General features: G+C 47.6%; 1 protein-coding gene and 1 pseudogene across 3 annotated transcripts in view; both read right to left on the reverse strand.

The window, feature by feature from the left end:
• LOC135057475 (nucleolar RNA helicase 2-like) overlaps nucleotides 1-23,440 on the reverse strand; it is a 198,162-nt gene that overhangs the window by 91,878 nt on the left and 82,844 nt on the right. For all 3 annotated transcript variants that reach the window (XM_063963359.1, XM_063963358.1, XM_063963360.1), the window contains 2 exons: nucleotides 4,379-4,432; nucleotides 4,220-4,291 (listed from right to left, as the gene is read on the reverse strand). In XM_063963359.1, the coding sequence (XP_063819429.1) occupies nucleotides 4,220-4,291; nucleotides 4,379-4,432 (126 nt within the window). The remainder of the gene's footprint in view (nucleotides 1-4,219; nucleotides 4,292-4,378; nucleotides 4,433-23,440) is intronic.
• Nucleotides 7,420-7,527, reverse strand: LOC134899901 (U5 spliceosomal RNA; annotated as a pseudogene).

The following is a 23,440-nucleotide window of genomic DNA, read 5'->3' on the forward strand; positions in this document are numbered from 1 at the left end:
TGAGAGGAAGAGGAGGGAACACATAAACCGACCGGTACACCCACGGTGTCACTAGAGCGTCCACAGCTATCGCCTGAGGGTCTCTTGACCTGGCGCAATATCTTTCTAGCTTTTTGTTTAGGCGGGACGCCATCATGTCCACCTGTGGCCTTTCCCAACGGTTTACAATCAGTTGGAAGACTTCTGGATGAAGTCCCCACTCTCCCGGGTGGAGGTCGTGCCTGCTGAGGAAGTCTGCTTCCCAGTTGTCCACTCCCGGAATGAACACTGCTGACAGTGCTAACACGTGATTTTCCGCCCATCGGAGAATCCTTGTGGCTTCTGCCATCGCCGTCCTGCTTCTTGTGCCGCCCTGTCGGTTTACATGGGCGACTGCCGTGATGTTGTCTGACTGGATCAGTACCGGCAGGTTTTGAAGCAGGGGTTTTGCCTGACTTAGGGCATTGTAAATGGCCCTCAGTTCCAGAATATTTATGTGTAGGGAAGTCTCCTGACTTGACCATAGTCCTTGGAAGTTTCTTCCCTGTGTGACTGCCCCCCAGCCTCGAAGGCTGGCATCCGTGGTCACCAGAACCCAGTCCTGTATGCCGAATCTGCGGCCCTCTTGAAGATGAGCACTTTGCAGCCACCACAGCAGAGACACCCTGGTCCTTGGAGACAGGGTTATCAGCCGATGCATCTGAAGATGCGATCCGGACCACTTGTCCAACAGGTCCCACTGAAAGGTCCTTGCATGGAACCTGCCGAATGGAATTGCTTCGTAGGAAGCTACCATTTTTCCCAGGACTCGCGTGCAGTGATGCACCGACACCTGTTTTGGTTTCAGGAGGCCTCTGACTAGAGATGACAGCTCCTTGGCTTTCTCCTCCGGGAGAAACACTTTTTTCTGTTCTGTGTCCAGAACCATCCCCAGGAACAGTAGACGTGTCGTAGGGACCAGCTGTGACTTTGGATATTTAGAATCCAACCGTGCTGTTGTAGCACCTCCCGAGATAGTGCTACCCCGACCAACAACTGCTCCCTGGACCTCGCCTTTATCAGGAGATCGTCCAAGTACGGGATAATTAAAACTCCCTTTTTTCGAAGGAGTATCATCATTTCGGCCATTACCTTGGTAAATACCCTCGGTGCCGTGGACAGACCAAACGGCAACGTCTGGAATTGGTAATGACAATCCTGTACCACAAATCTGAGGTACTCCTGGTGATGATGGTAAATGGGGACATGCAGGTAAGCATCCTTGATGTCCAGTGATACCATGTAATCCCCCTCGTCAAGGCTTGAAATAACCGCCCTGAGCGATTCCATCTTGAACTTGAATTTTTTTATATATGTGTTCAAGGATTTCAAATTTAAAATGGGTCTCACCGAACCGTCCGGTTTCGGTACCACAAACATTGTGGAATAGTAACCCCGTCCTTGTTGAAGGAGGGGCACCTTGACTATCACCTGCTGGGAATACAGCTTGTGAATTGCCTCTAGCACTGCCTCCCTGCCTGAGGGAGTTGTTGGCAAGGCAGATTTGAGGAAACGGCGGGGGGAGACGTCTCGAATTCCAGCTTGTACCCCTGAGATACTACTTGAAGGATCCAGGGATCCACCCGTGAGCGAGCCCACTGATTGCTGAAGTTTTTGAGACGGGCCCCTACCGTACCTGGCTCCGCCTGTGGAGCCCCAGCGTCATGCGGTGGACTTGGAGGAAGCGGGGGAGGAGTTTTGCTCCTAGGAACATGGCTGTATGCTGCAGCTTTTTCCCTCTACCTCTGGGCAGAAAGGACGCGCCTTTAACCCGCTTGCCTTTATGGGGCCGAAAGGACTGTACCTGATAACAAGGTGCTTTCTTTGGCTGTGAGGGAACATGGGGTAAAAATGCTGACTTCCCAGCTGTTGCTGTGGAAACGAGGTCCGAGAGACCATCTCCGAACAACTCCTCACCCTTATAAGGCAAAACTTCCATGTGCCTTTTAGAATCTGCATCACCCGTCCACTGCCGAGTCCATAATCCTCTCCTGGCAGAAATGGACATTGCACTTATTTTAGATGCCAGCCGGCAAATATCCCTCTGTGCATCTCTCATGTATAAGACTGCGTCTTTTATATGCTCTATGGATAGCAATATAGTGTCCCTGTCTAGGGTATCAATATTTTCCGACAGGGAATCTGACCACGCAGCTGCAGCACTGCACATCCATGCTGAAGCAATAGCTGGTCTCAGTATAATACCTGCGTGTGTATATACAGACTTCAGGATAGCCTCCTGCTTCCTATCAGCAGGCTCCTTTAGGGCGGCCGTGTCCAGAGACGGTAGTGCCACCTTTTTTGACAGACGTGTAAGCGCTTTATCCACCCTAGGGGATGTTTCCCAACGTGACCTATCCTCTGGCGGGAAAGGGTACGCCATTAGTAACCTTTTAGAAATTACCAGTTTCTTATCGGGGGAAGCCCACGCTTCTTCACACACCTCATTTAATTCCTCAGATGGGGGAAAAACCACTGGTAGTTTTTTCTCCCCAAACATAATACCCTTTTTTGTGGTTCCTGGGGTAATATCAGAAATGTGCAACACATTTTTCATTGCCTCAATCATGTAACGTGTGGCCCTATTGGAATGTACATTTGTCTCATCGTCGTCGACACTGGATTCAGTATCCGTGTCGACATCTGTGTCTGCCATCTGAGGTAGCGGGCGTTTAAGAGCCCCTGATGGCTTTTGAGACAGCTGGGCAGGCACAAGCTGAGAAGCCGGCTGTCCCACATCTGATATGTCGTCAAACCTTTTATGTAAGGAGCTGACACTTTTAATTCCTTCCACAAGTCCATCCACTCAGGTGTCGGCCCCGCAGGGGGTGACATCACATTTATCGGCACTTGCTCCGCCTCCACATAAGCCTCCTCATCAAACATGTCGACACAGCCGTACCGACACACCGCACACACACAGGGAATGCTCTGACTGAGGACAGGACCCCACAAAGCCCTTTGGGTAGATAGAGAGAGAGTATGCCAGCACACACCAACAGCGCTATATAACACAGGGATTAACACTATAACTGAGTGATTTTTCCCAATAGCTGCTTGTATACACAATATTGCGCCTAAATTTAGTGCCCCCCCTCTCTTGTTTACCCTATGTAGTCTGGAAACTGCAGGGGAGAGCCTGGGAGCGATCCTTCCAGCGGAGCTGTGAGGGAAAATGGCGCCAGTGTGCTGAGGGAGATAGCCCCGCCCCTTTTTCGGCAGACTTCTCCCGCTTTTTTCTATGTATATCTGGCAGGGGTATTTTACACATATATAGTCTCTATGACTATATTATGTGTTTTTTTTGCCAGCCAAGGTACTTAATATTGCAGCCCAGGGCGCCCCCCCCCAGCGCCCTGCACCCATCAGTGACCGGAGTGTGAGGTGTGCATGGGAAGCAATGGCGCACAGCTGCAGTGCTGTGCACTACCTTGTTTGAAGACCGAAGTCTTCTGCCGCCGATTTCCAGGACTCTTCTTGCTTCTGGCTCTGTAAGGGGGACGGCGGCGCGGCTCCGGGAACGGACGATCGAGGTCGGGCCCTGTGTTCGATCCCTCTGGAGCTAATGGTGTCCAGTAGCCTTAGAAGCCCAAGCTAGCTGCAAGCAGGTAGGTTCGCTTCTCTCCCCTTAGTCCCTCGTAGCAGTGAGTCTGTTGCCAGCAGATCTCACTGAAATAAAAAACCTAAAATAAACTTTCTTTTTCTAGGAGCTCAGGAGAGCCCCTAGTGTGCATCCAGCTCAGCCGGGCACAAAATTCTAACTGAGGTCTGGAGGAGGGTCATAGAGGGAGGAGCCAGTGCACACCAGGTAGTCCTAAAGCTTTCTTTAGTTGTGCCCAGTCTCCTGCGGAGCCGCTATTCCCCATGGTCCTTACGGAGTCCCAGCATCCACTTAGGACGTCAGAGAAATTGAAGAAAACTCTCTGGAGCTCGGAGATGTGCATCTTCTCCTGAGGGCACTTTTTCCTAAACTGCCTGTGGGAGGGGGCATAGAGGGGAGGAGCCAGCACACCCAGTTGAAGAAATGTAAAATGCACTGGCTCCTTTGGACCCCGTCTATACCCCCATCGTACTAGATTCCACAATATCCCTTATGGATGCTAGAGAAATAACATCATTAATATTATTTAAATATTCGGGTTATTTGCTTCTCTAAGCAACCTGGTTTATTATAAAATAGACATTCATATGTTGATCTCACGTTCTTCCAAGACAGCCGCAGACGCATCTTCCTTAATGGGACATCTTTTGGCGATTTCCTTTTCTACGGAGCCTATTTAATACAGCATTGATTTTATGATTAACATAGTTGTTTTTTTTTTTAATCTTTTATCTTCACCTTTTTATCTTCTTTTTTTACCTTTTCTCTTCATCGTTTTCTTGGCTCCGGCTGGCGGCACATCACTGCCCGAAGCTTATAAAAAGTGAAACAACATTGTTATTTTTACTACAGTTGCACAGTTTATACCCTTCAAATTTATAGAATACATTTCTTATCTTTATATTTACTCATTTTATTTTCTATTAAGCTGTCTTAGCCACAAATAAAAATCCTAAAATATGGTAATTTATATGATAATGTAATATTACATGAAGGCTCGCAATTGGAAACAGACATACAAGGGGGTTATTTATCAAAGCTTGGCAAGAGATAAAATTGTGAGTGATAAAGTACTAACCAATCAGCTTCTAATTTACGTTACAGGCTGTGTTTGAATAATGACAGCTAGAAGCTGATCTTGTTTAAATACCAATGCATTCCCCCACCTTGTCACACTCAACCTGGAATAGAACATCCCTTTAATTACTTGCCTGGCATGGTCGCATCAGATGCAACCAAGCCAGGCTGGGCATTCCCTGAGATGGTCGCATCCCGGTCGACCAGTCAGAAACGCTGAGCCCTGCTGGCCACAGTAATAGGGGCAGTCCTGCGGCACCTCCCCACCCAGCGGAAGCCCTCCCTCCTTCTATCCAGATCACGCATCAGTGAAAGCAAGAAGCGCAACCCTGTCCTCCCTCCCGCTTCCTCCCTCTGTCCCAATCACCGCAGCCAGCAGTGATCGAGCAGGCAGACCAGCGTTACCCCCTCCTGCCGGCATCAGAGAAAAAACACCTGGACAGCCGTGGCTCTACACTTCCCTGTCCTGATCACTGTAGCCAGCCGTGATCGTGAAGACCAGCGTTACACCCCCCCTTGCCAGCATCAGTCACAGGGGTCTCACAAAAATAGGATTTTGGTACTTACCAGGTAAATCCTTTTCTTTGAATCCATAGGGGGCACTGGAGTACTCTTGGGATATGGACGGGCGTAGCCGAACAAAGGCACTGAATATTCAAATTTAGGACTCTCCCCCCCCTCCATATCCCCAAGTACCTCAGTGTACTTTGCCAGTGTTTTTTACTGAGCGAACAGGATATAGAGAGGATTGACAATGGAGAATCCCTATAACATAACAGACAACCACAAAGTTGACCTGTAACCTTATTGTCAACTAAACAGTTGACACCTTAACCGATAGAACTTTATAATTTGAGCCAATCGGTGAAAATGTGTTACCATAAGCTCCTTTGAGCTTAATACCACACAAGTAAAATTTGTTTAGTAAGCTCCCTTGAGCTTAAAACAACCCAGGTAAAACTGCTCTGGGTGGGCGTCCAGTGCCCCCTATGGATTCAAAGAAAAGGATTTACCTGGTAAGTACCAAAATCCTATTTTCTTTATCATCCACTAGGGGTCACTGGAGTACTCTTGGGACGTACCAAAGCTTCCCTCGTGGGCGGGAGAGCTGTTTGATACTTGTAACAGTAGGCAGGCCAAAGCTAAATGCTGGTGGCGCCACCATTTATAACGTGTAAAGGTGCACAAACGTGGTGCACTGAAGGCTATGTAGCCGCGTCGTAGACACTCCACGACCCGCTGGGTCTGACATTCCCACAGAACCTGTGGGATGAACTATTACTGACGTAGGCGATTGTAACTTATCTTTAAAGTAAGCCTGAGTTGTAGTCATTATTATCCAACTGGATAATGCCTGCTGAGAAACTGGCTAACTCCAGTTTGCAGTATCATATAGAACAAACAACGTATTCATATCACGTACTGCAGTCGTTCGGTACATATATAAACGCGTAACGCGTGTACCACATTCAGAATTTTAGAATGTGCTGTCCCCACAGGAACCACTATTGGTATATTGATGTGAAGAATACGAAAGCGGATTTCGTCCGAAGATCTGCTTTGTTATGAGAAAACTCAAATACGGTGGCTTGTAATACAAGGCACCCAAATCTGAAAACAAACCCCTTGTCGAAGCACTATTGCCGAAGCCAAGGCTAGAAGAAAAATGTTTTCCAAAGTGAGAAACTTAATCCCCATTTTTTGAAAGGGTTCCAAAATAAGAAAACTTAATTCCCTTTTGTTGAAAAAGGTTCCAAAATATGAAAACTGTCATAAATCTGAACCCAACCTCAAATCGCCTGGCGCTGTAGGTGGGATAAATAGAGTCTGAACTTTGGTGACACCTTGTAGAAAGATGTTTACAGACGCAAATAGAGGCAAACGCTTTGAAAATAAGTTTACCACACAGATACCTGCACTCTTAGTGCAGATGAACGCAGTTTTCCATCCCATTCCGTTTAACAGAATACGGTTACTTGAAGTATGATGTTGGAAACTTCCGAGGTTTACAACCTATGTAAGCACACGAAATTTTTTAATAATGAGCTGCCTTAAGCGGCTTACTATTTCGTAACATGGTTGGTATAACCGATACAGTAACGCTCTATTTTTTAAGAGGGCGGTCTGAACCCTCACCCTGTCAATCGCAGCTGCGGTACATAGATAATAGGTACATAGGTAACTATGGGTAAAAGAACGTTTCCTGATGTAACAGGTTGGACGTATTATGAGCGGGCCCAGATCGTGTGCAAGTATTCCTTGAAAATTCGAGAACCAACTTCTCTGAAACCCATGAGATCCCACCAGTATGACTGTGACGAACTGTCTTCTGATCCGTTTTGGCAACGAAGAGAGAAGCGGAAAATGGTGTAGCTAGACACACGATGCTGAATGACCTCATGAATGTGATGTACACATACTGAACCTTTGTAATTGTGGCGAGATGCCATCATGTATACTTGAGGGTAACCTCCTTGTGTGGACTCACATATGAAACACCTCTGGATTTAATGTCCAGATTTCAAGATCCAAACCCTGACGGGTGAGATCGTGTGTCTAACAGATGTCCACTCACGGATTGATGTCTTGACATTTTTACATAATGGCGTTCTGAGCCATTGAAGATTTGAGTTACCTGCCGCATTGTCATGCGGCTTCTTGGTTCTCACTGTTGTTGAGTATGCAACTGCCGTTGCTTTGTTTGACTGCTTAAGGGCAGCGTGAGCCAGGCCTGAAAAACAAAATTACATGAAACTCACGGTTGTTTCTCTCCACAGAAATCTTTAGTAACAAGCGAAAGATTTATTCGTTCTGAAGAGAAACCAGAGTCTATCCCTGGTCCGACTGAAAGCGAATCATTTAATGCATTGTAAAATGCACAGAGTTCTAGGACATTTATCTATTGCATTGTAAAATGCACAGAGTTCTAGTACATTTATCGACAGCAATCTGTCGTGTTTTAGAACCTTTGCGTTGAATTTAACTACAAATCCTGACTCTCTGTGACTGTACAAATCCTAACTCTCTGTGACTGTCGTCCAGAGTATACGCACCCTTGTCCCTTTGTGGGAAACGCGAGTGAAGGGTGGCGAACTAATTGAAAACACATCTTTATTCTTAATAAGTGAATACAGCAATGTACCGCTAGTGTGCGTGTACTTTTTGTTGTTGCTGGTGTAGTAGGTAAAAGTATTTGATTTACCGTATTTATATCTTACTTCGGAATTGATATCGTTTAAACAGACTTAGATGTGATTGTTTTCGAACTTAATCTGCTACCGCATTAGTAGCGCAAGATAGAGGAACTTTGTTGATACATAGTTCTTATGTGAGATGAGCTATCATTGCAACATCACTTTGGTAAATACCGCAAGCGATAAGCAACGGTAGAAACGAAATGGGTAATGGTTGTGGCGATTTGCAAACGCTAGAACCTGAGATGAAGAAACCGGACTGGTAAATACGCATTGTGAAGATCAAATGCAATTATACAATTTTGTGGCTCCAATAAACCAAACTAACTGCAGAAAATCCATTTTCTAACTGTAGTAAATGACTTGCTGATTGATATTGCAACGGAGCTGTTTGATTTTGCTCAAACAGAGGGAAATAAGTAACTTTGACTCTATTGGCGTACTATTGCCTGGTTTATAACCCAGCAAAGACTAAATGACAACCTGCCAAACCGTTCGACAGAAGCAGTTTTGTACTCCAAGCTGTAAATAGCTGAGACATATATGAGTTGAAGTCATGAAACCTCGCAAATGTAACATGAAAAGACGCACTTCCACAATTGTAAAAGAGGACATCAAACCACTGGTTTGTTGACTGTAACGTCCTGTCGTTACAAGGCGTGACTGTTTCTTATACAGGAATAAAACGCCGTTACCAGTATACTGTATGCGCTAATGTCAGAATATCCTAAAAGGGATAAAATGCCGTTACAAGTATATCAAATTTATGAGCAAACAAGCTCTGGCCTTGTCGCGCTTAACTAACGACAATGAAAATAACCGGCGTTAGCAGAAGCTTTACAGATATACTCTGCAGCTTATTTAACCGTGATCGACCTGGTTTCATACATAGAATCTAGTGACCCAAATGTATCTGGGGTTTTTATAATGTTTGACAGAAACGCATATACCAATGGCGGATCGCGTAACTTTGGAAACGATTATGTATGGTTGTCCAAAACCCCGCACTACCTGAGTGCTGGACTAATGTACCCTTCTCACTGGTAGTTATCGGTGTGAGATTTGACATAGAATCGTGCATTAAATATAAGACCAGTGAAATAAACACTCTGGTACCCAAAGGTAAATTGTCCCTTTGGAAAGATTGTCTTTTGTTAGCGCTGGCGGAGTTAAAGATTGTCTTTTGTTAGCGCTGGCGGAGTTAAAGATTGTCTTTTGTTAGCGCTGGCGGAGTTATTCCGAGACTCCGATTACCGCTGTTTTAATTTGGATTGCCAATGTTAACATTTTTAGTCTGCACTAGAGCCTTATTCGCTATGTAGACAGACATCTTAATAGGCAACAGACAGACACTTGCACGACTTAATAAAGTTATTATATGGCATATATATCTATATATATATGTTATTGCTGAACAGCATATTTATTAGGAAACTAAAGTGTTCCTTATGTGAAAAGCAGTTCACATGGGCATGAAACCCGAACCAAATTCCTACTAACACCCCTGCGCCTTCTGGTGGCTTAAAGATGTAGGGCAGGAATGTTCTAGAATTATCCTAAACTAAAAATTCCCACTAACACCCCTGCGCCACCTTGTGGAGTAGAGGTGTATTGCCGGAATGTTCTGGAATTATAACTGGAAAAACAGCAATGATTAAAAAGGGCGTCATGCCATGTTTTCACATAAAATCACAGTACAGGTTACCTGCTGCATTTTTAATATAGACTTAATAGCCTATTATACAGATTATACAGTGATAACACAGGTGTAGGATACAGTAAAATACATGTATTTTCTTGCAGTGTTAACAGAAAATAACAGAAAACATGGTTAAACCTGCAATAGATTATGCCACTGATAGCCTATTGCCAACCAAAGCCTCATATATATATTATATATATAAAATGCTTAACATATAATCACAGTTCATACTGATATTAGACACAGTCTGGCAGCAACAAGCTTCATTATATATTAGATATATAAAATGTGCTGAACATATAATCACAGTTCCCACTGATCTTATATCTACAGTCTTATACTGATAATATAGCCTCTGATTCTGTTTAAAACGCTGCGCTGCTTATTTTTAACCCATGCAGCCTTTGCTGCTGCTATGGGCATTACTCCCCCTCCCCCCCCCGTCTCCCCATGTTACCTGCAGCGTACGGGGTTCGAGGTGCAGGGAGAGCAGGAGAGCGATAGCAGAAGAGCGCTGTATATAGCGCCGGGGAGCCGTCCGGACGAGCGGGCGGCGTAGTACACCGTCTCCTGTGTCCGGCATCAGCAGCGTGCAGTGTGTCATTGAAAGAGCGGCCGGCGTCCGTGAGTGACGTGCGGCCGCTCTTTAACATACAGGAAAGTCTCGGCAGTCTCCGTGTAATGGTGCCGGGCATTAGCGCAGTGAGAGCGGCCGGCGTCTGAGTGACGTGCGGCCGCTCTGCGCGTATTCAGCACACGGAGTCTCTCTGCGGCGTGTAGTGGTGCCGGGCATCAGCACAGTGAGAGCGGCCGGCGTCTGAGTGACGTGCGGCCGCTCTGCGCATAGTTTAGCAGGACCCCTCAGCGGCACTTAGTGGCGGGTACAGTTAACACTTTCACACACAGCAGGGCGGCAGCGTGAGCTGACCGCCCTGACACCCCTACCTTGTGCCGTTTTCATCCTGGCTGTGACGAGCTTCTCTGTGTAAGCTTCGTTGCAGCCTCCAGCTTCTCATCTGTGACGGGCTTCTGTTGTAAGCTCCTTGCAGATGTAGTTTCTTCCAGCTCTTTGTCTCATCCTGGCTGTGACGGAGCTTCTTCCTGTAAGCTCCGTTCAGTTTGCAGGAGACAGTGGCTGCCTGTGGCTGTGAGGGTGCTCTTTGTGAGGACCGACACGCCATGCGCTGCCTTGTAGCGCCTGTGGCTGTGAGGGTGCTCTTTGTGAGGACCGACACGCCATACGCTGCCTTGCAGCGGCACCATCCCGGACCCAATTTTTTCCAGAAACTGGGACGGGAAGTGTAAAAATTAAAAATAAAATAAAAATAAAAATCTTCTGAAAAGTGGCCATTGCCACAAGCCGATGTTCATCTGTGAGCACCGAAAAAAACACTGGCAAAGTACACTGAGGTACTTGGGGATATGGAGGGGGGGGAGAGTCCTAAATTTGAATATTCAGTGCCTTTGTTCGGCTACGCCCGTCCATATCCCAAGAGTACTCCAGTGACCCCTAGTGGATGATAAAGAAAATAAGAATTTACTTACCGATAATTCTATTTCTCGGAGTCCGTAGTGGATGCTGGGGTTCCTGAAAGGACCATGGGGAACAGCGGCTCCGCAGGAGACAGGGCACAAAAAAGTAAAGCTTTACTAGGTCAGGTGGTGTGCACTGGCTCCTCCCCCTATGACCCTCCTCCAGACTCCAGTTAGGTACTGTGCCCGGACGAGCATACACAATAAGGGAGGCATTTTGAATCCCGGGTAAGACTCATACCAGCCACACCAATCACACCGTACAACTTGTGATCTAAACCCAGTTAACAGTATGACAACAGAAAGGGCCTCTTAAAGATGGCTCCTTAACAATAACCCGAATTAGTTAACAATAACTATGTACAAGTATTGCAGATAATCCGCACTTGGGATGGGCGCCCAGCATCCACTACGGACTCCGAGAAATAGAATTATCGGTAAGTAAATTCTTATTTTCTCTATCGTCCTAAGTGGATGCTGGGGTTCCTGAAAGGACCATGGGGATTATACCAAAGCTCCCAAACGGGCGGGAGAGTGCGGATGACTCTGCAGCACCGAATGAGAGAACTCCAGGTCCTCCTTTGCCAGGGTATCAAATTTGTAAAATTTTACAAACGTGTTCTCCCCCGACCACGTAGCTGCTCGGCAGAGTTGTAATGCCGAGACCCCTCGGGCAGCCGCCCAAGATGAGCCCACCTTCCTTGTGGAGTGGGCTTTTACAGTTTTAGGCTGTGGCAGGCCTGCCACAGAATGTGCAAGTTGAATTGTGTTACAAATCCAACGAGCAATCGACTGCTTAGAAGCAGGTGCGCCCAACTTGTTGGGTGCATACAATATAAACAGCGAGTCAGATTTTCTGACTCCAGCCGTCCTTGCAATGTATATTTTTAAGGCTCTGACAACGTCCAACAACTTGGAGTCCTCCAAGTCGCTAGTGGCCGCAGGCACCACAATAGGTTGGTTCAGATGAAATGCTGATACCACTTTAGGGAGAAAATGCGGACGAGTCCGCAGTTCTGCCCTATCCGAATGGAAGATTAGATAAGGACTTTTATAAGATAAAGCCGCCAATTCAGATACTCTCCTGGCAGAGGCCAGGGCTAGTAACATAGTCACTTTCAATGTGAGATATTTCAAATCCACCTTTTTCAATGGTTCAAACCAATGGGATTTGAGGAAATCTAAAACTACATTTAGATCCCACGGTGCCACCGGAGGCACCACAGGAGGCTGTATATGCAGTACTCCCTTGACAAAAGTCTGGACCTCAGGGACAGAGGCCAATTCTTTTTGGAAGAATATTGACAGGGCCGAAATTTGAACCTTAATGGATCCCAATTTGAGACCCATAGATAATCCTGATTGCAGGAAATGTAGGAAACGACCCAGTTGGAATTCCTCCGTCGGAACCCTCCGATCCTCGCACCACGCTACATATTTTCGCCAAATGCGGTGATAATGTTTCACGGTGACTTCCTTCCGTGCCTTAATCAAGGTAGGAATGACTTCTTCTGGAATGCCTTTCCCTTTTAGGATCTGGCGTTCAACCGCCATGCCGTCAAACGCAGCCGCGGTAAGTCTTGAAAAAGACAGGGACCCTGCTGTAGCAGGTCCCTTCTCAGAGGTAGAGGCCACGGTTCGTCCGTGAGCATCTCTTGAAGTTCCGGATACCAAGTCCTTCTCGGCCAATCCGGAACCACTAGTATTGTTCTTACTCTTCTTTGCCGTATGATCTTCAATACCTTTGGTATGAGCGGCAGAGGAGGAAACACATACACTGACTGGTACACCCAAGGAGTTACCAGTGCGTCCACAGCTATTGCCTGTGGATCTCTTGACCTGGCGCAATATTTGTCCAGTTTCTTGTTGAGGCGAGACGCCATCATGTCTACAATTGGTCTTTCCCAACGGTCTATTAACATGTTGAAGACTTCTGGATGTAGACCCCACTCTCCCGGATGAAGATCGTGTCTGCTGAGGAAGTCTGCTTCCCAGTTGTCCACGCCCGGGATGAACACTGCTGACAGTGCTATCACGTGATTCTCCGCCCAGCGAAGAATCTTGGCAGCTTCTGCCATTGCACTCCTGCTTCTTGTGCCGCCCTGCCTGTTTACATGGGCGACCGCCGTGATGTTGTCCGACTGAATCAACACCGGCTTTCCTTGCAGGAGAAGTTCCGCCTGGCTTAGAGCATTGTAGATTGCTCTTAGTTCCAGAATGTTTATGTGAAGAGACTTTTCCAGACTCGTCCATACTCCCTGGAAGTTTCTTCCTTGTGTGACTGCTCCCCAGCCTCTCAGGCTGGCGTCCGTGGTCACCAGGATCCAATCCTGAATGCCGAATCTGCGGCCTTCTAATAGGTGAGCCTTCTGCAACCACCACAGAAGTGACACCCTTGTCTTTGGTGACAGGGTTATTCGCAGGTGCATCTGCAGATGCGACCCTGACCATTTGTCCAACAGATCCCTTTGGAATATTCTTGCATGGAATCTGCCAAATGGAATTGCTTCGTAAGAAGCCACCATTTTTCCCAGGACTCTTGTGCATTGATGTACTGACACTTTTCCTGGTTTTAGGAGGTTCCTGACCAGATCGGATAACTCCTTGGCTTTTTCCTCTGGAAGGAAAACCTTTTTCTGAACCGTGTCCAGAATCATTCCTAGGAACAGCAGACGAGTTGTCGGGATTAAATGGGATTTTGGAATATTCAGAATCCACCCGTGTTGTCTTAGCACCTCTTGAGATAGTGCTAAAGCTGTCTCCAGCTGTTCTCTGGACCTTGCCCTTATTAGGAGATCGTCCAAGTATGGGATAACTAATACGCCTTTTCTTCGAAGAAGAATCATCATCTCGGCCATTACCTTGGTAAAGACCCGAGGCGCCGTGGACAATCCGAACGGCAGCGTCTGAAACTGATAGTGACAGTTTTGAACAATGAACCTGAGGTACCCCTGGTGTGCGGGGTAAATCGGAACGTGTAGATACGCATCCTTGATGTCCAAGGATACCATAAAGTCCCCTTCTTCCAGGTTCGCTATCACTGCTCTGAGTGACTCCATCTTGAACTTGAACTTTTTTATGTAGAGGTTCAAGGACTTCAGATTTAGAATAGGCCTTACCGAGCCATCCGGCTTCGGTACCACAAATAGAGTGGAATAATACCCCTTTCCTTGTTGTAATAGGGGTACTTTGACTATCACCTGCTGAGCGTACAGCTTGTGAATGGCTTCCAACACCCTCTCCCTTTCGGAAGAGACGGTTGGTAAGGCAGACTTCAGGAAACGATGAGGAGGATCCGTCTCTAATTCCAACCTGTACCCCTGAGATATTATCTGCAGGATCCAGGGGTCTACCTGCGAGTGAGCCCACTGCGCGCTGTAATTTTTGAGACGGCCCCCCACTGTCCCCGAGTCCGCTTGAGAGGCCCCAGCGTCATGCTGAGGTTTTTGCAGGAGCCGGGGAGGGCTTCTGTTCCTGGGAAGGAGCTGCCTGTTGGTGTCTCTTCCCTCTTCCTCTGCCTCGTGGCAGGTACGACAAGCCCTTTGCTCTCTTATTTTTGTAGGAGCGAAAAGGCTGCGGTTGAAAGGTCGGTGCCTTTCTCTGTTGGGGAGTGACTTGAGGTAAAAAAGTGGATTTCCCGGCAGTAGCCGTGGCCACCAAGTCTGATAGACCAACTCCAAATAACTCCTCCCCTTTATACGGCAAAACCTCCATGTGACGTTTTGAATCCGCATCGCCTGTCCACTGTCGTGTCCATAAGGCTCTTCTGGCTGAAATGGACATAGCACTCACCCGAGATGCCAGTGTGCAAATATCCCTCTGTGCATCACGCATATAGATAAATGCATCCTTTATTTGTTCTAACGACAGTAAAACATTGTCCCTATCTAGGGTATCAATATTTTCAATCAGGGATTCTGACCAAACTACTCCAGCACTGCACATCCAGGCAGTTGCTATAGCTGGTCGTAGTATAACACCTGCATGTGTGTATATATTCTTTTGAATAACTTCCATCTTTCTATCTGATGGATCCTTAAGTGCGGCCGTCTCAGGAGAGGGTAACGCCACTTGTTTGGATAAGCGTGTGAGCGCCTTGTCCACCTTAGGGGGTGTTTCCCAGCGCGCCCTAACCTCTGGCGGGAAAGGGTATAATGCCAATAACTTTTTTGAAATTATCAACTTTTTATCAGGAGCAACCCACGCTTCATCACACACGTCATTTAATTCTTCTGATTCAGGAAAAACTGTTTGTAGTTTTTTCACACCATACATAATACCCTGTTTTACGGTATCTGTAGTATCAGCTAAATGTAACGTCTCCTTCATTGCCAAAATCATATAACGTGTGGCCCTACTGGAAAATACGTTTGAATTTCTACCGTCGTCACTGGAATCAGTGCCCGTGTCTGGGTCTGTGTCGACCGACTGAGGCAAAGGGCGTTTTACAGCCCCTGACGGTGTTTGAGGCGCCTGGACAGGCATTAATTGATTGTCCGGCCGCCTCATGTCCTCAACTGACTGTTTAAGGGAAGATAAACCATCACGTAATTCCACAAATAAAGGCATCCATTCTGGTGTCGACCCCCTGGGGGGTGACATCTGCATATTTGGCAATTGCTCCGCCTCCACACCAATATCGTCCTCATACATGTCGACACCACGTACCGACACACACCGCAAACTCACAGGGAATGCTCTAATGAAGACAGGACCCACTAGCCCTTTTGGGGAGACAGAGGGAGAGTCTGCCAGCACACACCACAAAGCGCTATATATACAAGGGATATCCTTATATTAAGTGCTCCCTTATAGCTGCTTTAATATATATATATATATAGCCATTAATGTGCCCCCCCTCTCTGTTTTACCCTGTTTCTGTAGTGCAGTGCAGGGGAGAGACCTGGGAGCCGTTCTGACCAGCGGAGCTGTGACAGAAAATGGCGCCGTGTGCTGAGGAGATAGGCCCCGCCCCTTTTTCGGCGGTTCTTCTCCCGCTATTTTTCCAGTCAGGCAGGGGTTAAATATCTCCATATAGCCCCTATGGGCTATATGTGAGGTATTTTTAGCCTTGTATAAGGTTTATATTTGCCTCTCAGAGCGCCCCCCCCCAGCGCTCTGCACCCTCAGTGACTGCCCAGTGAAGTGTGCTGAGAGGAAAATGGCGCACAGCTGCAGTGCTGTGCGCTACCTTATGAAGACTGAGGAGTCTTCAGCCGCCGGTTTCCGGACCTCTTCACGCTTCAGCATCTGCAAGGGGGTCGGCGGCGCGGCTCCGGGACCGGACTCCACGGCTGGGCCTGTGTTCGATCCCTCTGGAGCTAATGGTGTCCAGTAGCCAAGCAGCAAATCCACTCTGCATGCAGGTGAGTTTACTACTTTCCCCCTAAGTCCCACGTTGCAGTGATCCTGTTGCCAGCAGGACTCACTGTAAAGAAAAAAACCTAAACTAAACTTTCTCTAAGCAGCTCTTTAGGAGAGCCACCTAGATTGCACCCTTCTCGTTCGGGCACAAAATCTAACTGGAGTCTGGAGGAGGGTCATAGGGGGAGGAGCCAGTGCACACCACCTGACCTAGTAAAGCTTTACTTTTTTGTGCCCTGTCTCCTGCGGAGCCGCTGTTCCCCATGGTCCTTTCAGGAACCCCAGCATCCACTTAGGACGATAGAGAAATAGGCTTTTAATACCTACTGGTAAATCTTTTTCTCTTAGTCCATAGGGGATACTGGGGATCATTTAGTACGACGGGGTATAGATGGGGTCCAAAGGAGCCGATGCACTTTAAATTTCTTCAACTGGGTGTGCTGGCTCCTCCCCTCTATGCCTCCTCCTACAGCAAGTATAGGTAAAACTGTGCCCGAAGGAGAATGAACATACTTGAGAGAAGGAACATAACAACAAAAAGTGTGGTGACATTTTCACACCAGCACACCTATATATAACTTAGCCAGCAACATCTGGTAACATTAACAGCAACAGCTGAACAGGAACACATAACAGAGAACCTGCAGAAAGTCACCGCACAGGGGCGGGCGCCCAGTATCCCTTATGGACTACGAGGAAAGGATTTACCAATAGGTATTAAAATCCTACTTTCTCTAGCATCCATAAGGGATACTTCGTACGATGGGGTTGTCCCAAAGCTTCCAGAACGGGCAGGAAAGTGCGGAGACGTCTGCAGCACCGCCTGCCCAAACTGGGTATCCTCTTTGGCCAGGGTATCAAACTTGCAGAACTTCCCAAAGGTGATCTTTCCTGACCAGGTAGTGGCTCGCAATAGTTGCAAGGCCGAGACTCCACGGGCAGCCGCCCAGGAAGACCCCACCGATCTGGGCCTTCAGAGACTGTGGAACAGGTAAGGCTGCCAACACATAGGCCTGTTGGATAGTAAGCCTAATCCAACGAGCAATGGACAGCTTAGAAGCAGGACAACCCTTTTTCTGCGCATCATAGAGCACGAACAAGGAATCTGTCTTTCTGATCCGAGCCATCCTCTTGATATATATCTTCAAGGCTCGCACAGCATCCAATGCCTCCGGTGGAGCAGAAGTGGCAGAACTTGACGGAATCACAGTAGGTTGATTCAGGTGAAACGCAGAGACAATCTTTGGCAGGAACTGCTACCTAGTCCTAAGCTCCGCTCTGTCCCGTAAAAGACCAAGTAGGGACTTTTACACGATAAGGCCCCCCATTCTGACACACGCCAAGCAGAAGCCAGGGCCAATAACATCACCATCTTCTATGTGAGGTACTTGTCTTCTACTGTCACCAGAGGTTCAAACCAGGAGGACTGTAGAAATTTCAACACAATGTTCAAATCCCAGGGTGCCGTGGGCGGCACCAAAGGAGGTTGTATGTGAGGTACGCCTTGCAAGAAGGTCTGAACTTCTGGCAACACTGCCAATTTCTTCTGGAAGAAAATTGAGAGAGCTGAAATCTGGACCTTAATGGAACCTAGACCTAAGCCCATATCCATCCCAGCCTGCAGGAAACTTAAAAAACATCCCAAGTGGAACTCAGCAGGCGGATACGTGCATTCTTCGCACCAAGAGACATATCTTCTCCAGATATGATGATAGTGTTTTGACGTCACAGGCTTCCTAGCCTGAACTATGGTAGCAATAACCTTATTGGAAAGGCCATTTTGAGCTAGGATGTTCCAATCAACCTCCATGCCGTCAAACAAAGTCGCCGTAAGTCTGGGTAGACGAACAGTCCTTGTTGAAGAAGATCTCTTCTCATTGGCAGAGGTCAAGGGTCTTCGACGGACATGTCCAGAAGATCCGCGTACCACGCCCTCCGAGGCCAATCCGGGGTAATCAGAATTGCATGGACTCTTTGATTCATGATACGCTTGAGCACCCTCGGGAGCAATGGAATCGGAGGAAACAGGTAGACCAGCCAGTAAGGCCAAGGCGACGTCAGTGCATTTACTGCCCTCGCCTGAGGGTCCCTGGTTCGTGAGCAATACCAGCAAAGCTGCTTGTTGAGTCGAGAAGCCATCATGTCTATTTGTGGGCAGCCCCACCGGTTGATGATCTGCTGAAACACCGGATTGTGGAGACCCCACTCTCCCGGGTGGAGATCGTGACGACTGAAGAAAATCCGCTACCCAGTTGTCCACTCCCGGAATGAAGATTGCGGACATTGCTCTTGCATTTCTTTCTGCCCAGAGGAGTATCATTGACACTTCTTGCATGCAGGCTTTTTGTCCCTCCCTGTCAATTTATGTAAGCCACTGCCGTGGCGTTGTCCGACTGAACCTGGATCGCTTGATCCTTGAGTACAGGAGGGGCCTGAAGCAGAGCATTGTAGATCGCCCGAAGTTCCAGAATGTTGATCGGGAGTAGGGCTTCATGGGCTGACCACCTACCCTGGAACCGAGCCCCTTGGGTGACAGCTCCACATCCTGTATCGTGAGGAGGATCAAATCCTGAAATCTGGAATTTTGACCTTCCAGTAGGTTTGAGGACTGTAGCCACCACAAGAGGGAAATCCTGGCCTGAGGTGACAGCCATATCATCCGATACATCTGAAGATGTGAGCCAGACCACTTGCTCAGGAGATCCAACTGAAATGTTCTGGCATGGAAGCTTCCGTACTGGATCGCTACCATTTTCCCCAACAATCTTATGCAAAGATGGATGGATATTCGAGTAGGCCGTAGAAACATTCGGACCATCTCCTGGAGTGTTCTCGCTTTGTCCTATGGAACACTTTCTGAGCCACAGTATCCAGTACCATTCCCAGGAACAGGAGCCATTGAGTTGGGAATCCACCCATGGTGTGACAGAAGCTAAATAGTGCTGTCTATATGGAGCAATAAAAGCTCCCTGGATCTTGCTTTCCACCCATGGTGTGACAGAAGCTAAATAGTGCTGTCTATATGGAGCAATAAAAGCTCCCTGGATCTTGCTTTTATCAAGAGATCGTCCAGATAAGGGACAATATTGACCCCCTAGACCCGGAGCTGGAATATCATTCCCGCCATCACCGTCGTGAAAACCCTTAGAGCTGTGGACAGACCGAAGATTAGTGCCTGGAACTGGTAGTGTTTGTTCAGCGGGGCAAACCGTAGGTAAGCTTGGTGAGGCGGCCAAATCGGGATATGGGGATAGGCGTCCCTTATATCCAACGAGACCAAGAACTCCCGTTCTTCAGGACCCGCAATCATATATCCCGCAAGGCCCTCTTGAATTTGAGTAGCCCATGTATGAATGGCATGTGTCATCCAGCAACCCACAAGCACAGGCCTTTGTGTAAATAGATTTTAGTGTAGTCTCTATTTTCCTATCCCCATGGTCCTTTAGTGTAAAGGAACCCGGATCTGGTAGCACCACCTTCTTGGAGAGGCGAGAGACCGATACGTCCACGGCTGAGGGTTCTTCACAATTTTTCCTACCCTCTGAGGCAAATGGGAAAGTATGCAAAACCATTTTGTCACCTGATATTTTTTATCAGGAGTTTTCCAGATTTGCTTAAATATGTCCTCTAATTCCGGGGAATCAGGGAAAGTGACACTGAGTTTTTTCTGTGCTAAGAAAAACGCCTGCGTTCCTGCAGCGTCTTCTAAAGGAATTTTTAAAACATCCATGATAGCCAGTATGAGGGGCTCAATACCCTGTGCAGTAGTAGAATCTTCTGTAGTTGGATCTAATTCCTCCCCCTACTCTTGTACTAGGAAGGGGGGGGGGGGGGGGTTGTTTATCATCTGCCTTTGCAGCCAGGTCTGTGACAGCCTGCTGCAGCTGTTGTGTCTTCTGAGTATTTGCAGTGAGTTGTGATGACATTTCTGCCATCATAGTTTTTATGGCTCCTGACACTCCGCCCCCCCCTCCCCCCCCCCCTCCCCCCAGTCTACTCACTAACTTGGGAGGACTGACTGCATTGTAAATATGATAGGGAACCAGACGTAGAGGGAGAGAATCTGGTGTGACATACACTGCATAATTGGTGTTTTACCATGTTTACAGTAGACCACACACATAGACAAGTATTATATAGCAAGCCTGCCTTACTGTATGTGAGAAGAAGACATAGTGAGAGGGACAGCACACCCAAGCTTGTCAGGCTCAGTGAGACTACAAGCTGTATTTATACATATATCACAGTGAAAAGATATTTATACTGGCAATGTCTCTTACACAGTGTAAGAAAGGAGATTTATGGTAAGAACTTACCCTTGTTAAATCCCTTTCTGCGAGGTACACTGGATTCCACAGGGAAAAACATCAGGGAATAACATTGGGGTGTAGAGTAGGATCTTGATCCGAGGCACCAACAGGCTAAAAGCTTTGACTGTTCCCAAGATGCTCAGCGCTGCCTTCTCTACATCCCCGCCTCCAAGCACTGGAGCTCACTTTTGTTAACCAGTCCAATGCAGTAGCAGGTAAAAGAGACGACAACCGTTAGTAGCCACAAACACCACATTCTCAGGACAGGAGAAGGTACCAGCGGCAAATGGTATACAAACCCAAAGACGCTAAGTGCATCAGGGTGGGCGCCTTGTGGAGCCCAGTGTACCTCACAGAAAGAGATTTAACAACTGTAATTTCTTACCATAAATCTTGTTTTCTGCTGCGGGGTACACTGGACTCCACAAGGATTAACATTGGGGATGTCCTAAAGCAGTTCGTTATGGGAGGGGGACGCACTGTAGCGGGCACAAGAACCTGGTGTCCAAAGGAAGCATCCTGGGAGGTGGAAGTATCAAAGGCATAGAACCTTATAAACGTGTTCCCTGAGGACCACGTAGCCGCCTTGCACAATCGTTCAAAGGTCGCACCACGGTGGGCCGCCCAAGAAGGTCCAACCGACCGAATAGAATGGGCTGTAATGGTAGCAGGAGCTAGACGACCAGCCTGAACATAAGAATGTGAAATCACCATTCTAATCCATCTGGCCAGAGTCTGCTTAGAAACAGGCCAGCCAAGTTTGTGAAAACCAAACAGTACAAACAGAGAATCAGATTTCCTAATGGAGGATGTTCTCTTCACATAGATACGGAGAGCTCATACCAAATCCAAAGACTTGTTGGAAGACAACTCAGAAGAATTAAAGGCCGGAACCACAATCTCCTGGTTAAGGTGGAATGAAGACACCACCTTGGGTAAATAACCCGGTCGCGTTCTAAGAACTGCCCGGTCACAATGAAAAATCAAATGGGGGGACTTACAGGATAAGGCACCCAAGTCCAAGACCCTTCTAGCTGAAGCAATAGCCAGTAAAAACAGCACTTTAAGGGACAGCCACTTAAGGTCAGCAGAGGCAAGAGGTTCAAATGGAGACTCTTGCAAGGACTCCAGTACCACCGACAGAACCCAAGGGGCCACAGGAGGTACATACGAGTAGAGTGGGCCTTGACAGTCGTAGGACACGGCAATCCTGCCGCAGAATACACATGCTGGATAGTGAACCTGATCCAGTGATAGATCGTCTGCTTAGAAGCAGGACACCCAATTTTCTTGGGATCATACAGGACAAACAGAGAGTCCGATTTTCTGTGACGAGCATTCCTCTTCACACAGATTTTCAGAGCCCTTACAACATCCAAGGACTTTGATGAAATTGAGGAGTCAGTAGCCACTGGCACCACAATAGGTTGGTTGATATGAAATGCCGACACAACCTTCGGAAGAAACTGCTGATGTGTCCGGAGCTCAGCTCTATCTTCGTGAAAGATCAAGTATGGGCTTTTACAGGACAAAGCCCCCAACTCCGACACACGTCTAGCAGAAGCTAAGGCCAACAACGTGACAGCCTTCCATGTAAGAAATTTGACCTCAACCTCCTGTAGAGGCTCGAACCAGTCCGACTGGAAAAACTGCAACACCACGTTAAGGTCCCAGGGCGCCGAAGGCGGTACAAAGGGAGGTTGGATGTGCAGAACTCCCTTCAAAAAGGTCTGAACCTCGGGGGAGGGCAGCCAATTGTTTCTGGAAGAAAATGGATAGGGCTGAAATCTGGACCTTTACAGATCCCAACCTCAGGCCCATATCCACACCGGCTTGTAGGAAGAGAGAAATCGTCCCAGTTGAAACTCCACCGCAGGAAATTTCTTGGACTCACACCAAGATATATATTTTTTCCAAATTCGATGGTAATGTTTAGACGTTACTCCTTTCGTAGCCTGTATCAGGGTAGGAATAACCTTGTTCGGAATGCCCTTCCGAGCTAGTATCAGGCGTTCAACCTCCATGCCGTCAAACGTAGCCGCGGTAATTCTTGATAGGCGAACGGCCCCTGCTGCAGCAGGTCCTCCCAAAGAGGAAGAGGCCTGGGCTCTTCTTGCAGCAGATCCAGAAGATCCGTGTACCAAGCCCTCCTTGGCCAGTCTGGAGCAATGAGGATCGCTTGAACCCTTGTTCTCTTTATGAGCTTTAGAACTCTTGGGATGAGTGGAAGTGGAGGAAACACATACACCAACTGGAACACCCACGGAGTCACTAGGGTGTCCACTGCCACTGCTTGCGGGTTCCTCGACCTGGAACAATACAGCCGAAGCTTATTGTTGAGACAAGAGGCCATCATGTCGATCTGTGGTACACCCCAAAGATCTGTTACCTCTTTGAACACCTCCGGATGGAGACCTCACTCCCCTGGATGGAGATTGTGTCTGCTGAGGAAGTCCGCTTCCCAGTTGTCTACTCCCGGAATGAAGATTGCTGACAGCGCCAACGCATGTTTTTCGGCCCAGAGGATGATTCTTGTTACCTCTGACATTGCAGCTCTGCTCTTCGTTACGCCCTGTCGGTTTATGTAAGCCACTGTTGTCACATTGTCCGACTGCACTTGAGCGGCCCGATTTCTCAGAAG

This window comes from Pseudophryne corroboree, chromosome 3 (genome assembly GCF_028390025.1).
Source record: "Pseudophryne corroboree isolate aPseCor3 chromosome 3, aPseCor3.hap2, whole genome shotgun sequence".
Classification (NCBI taxonomy): Eukaryota; Metazoa; Chordata; class Amphibia; order Anura; family Myobatrachidae; genus Pseudophryne; species Pseudophryne corroboree.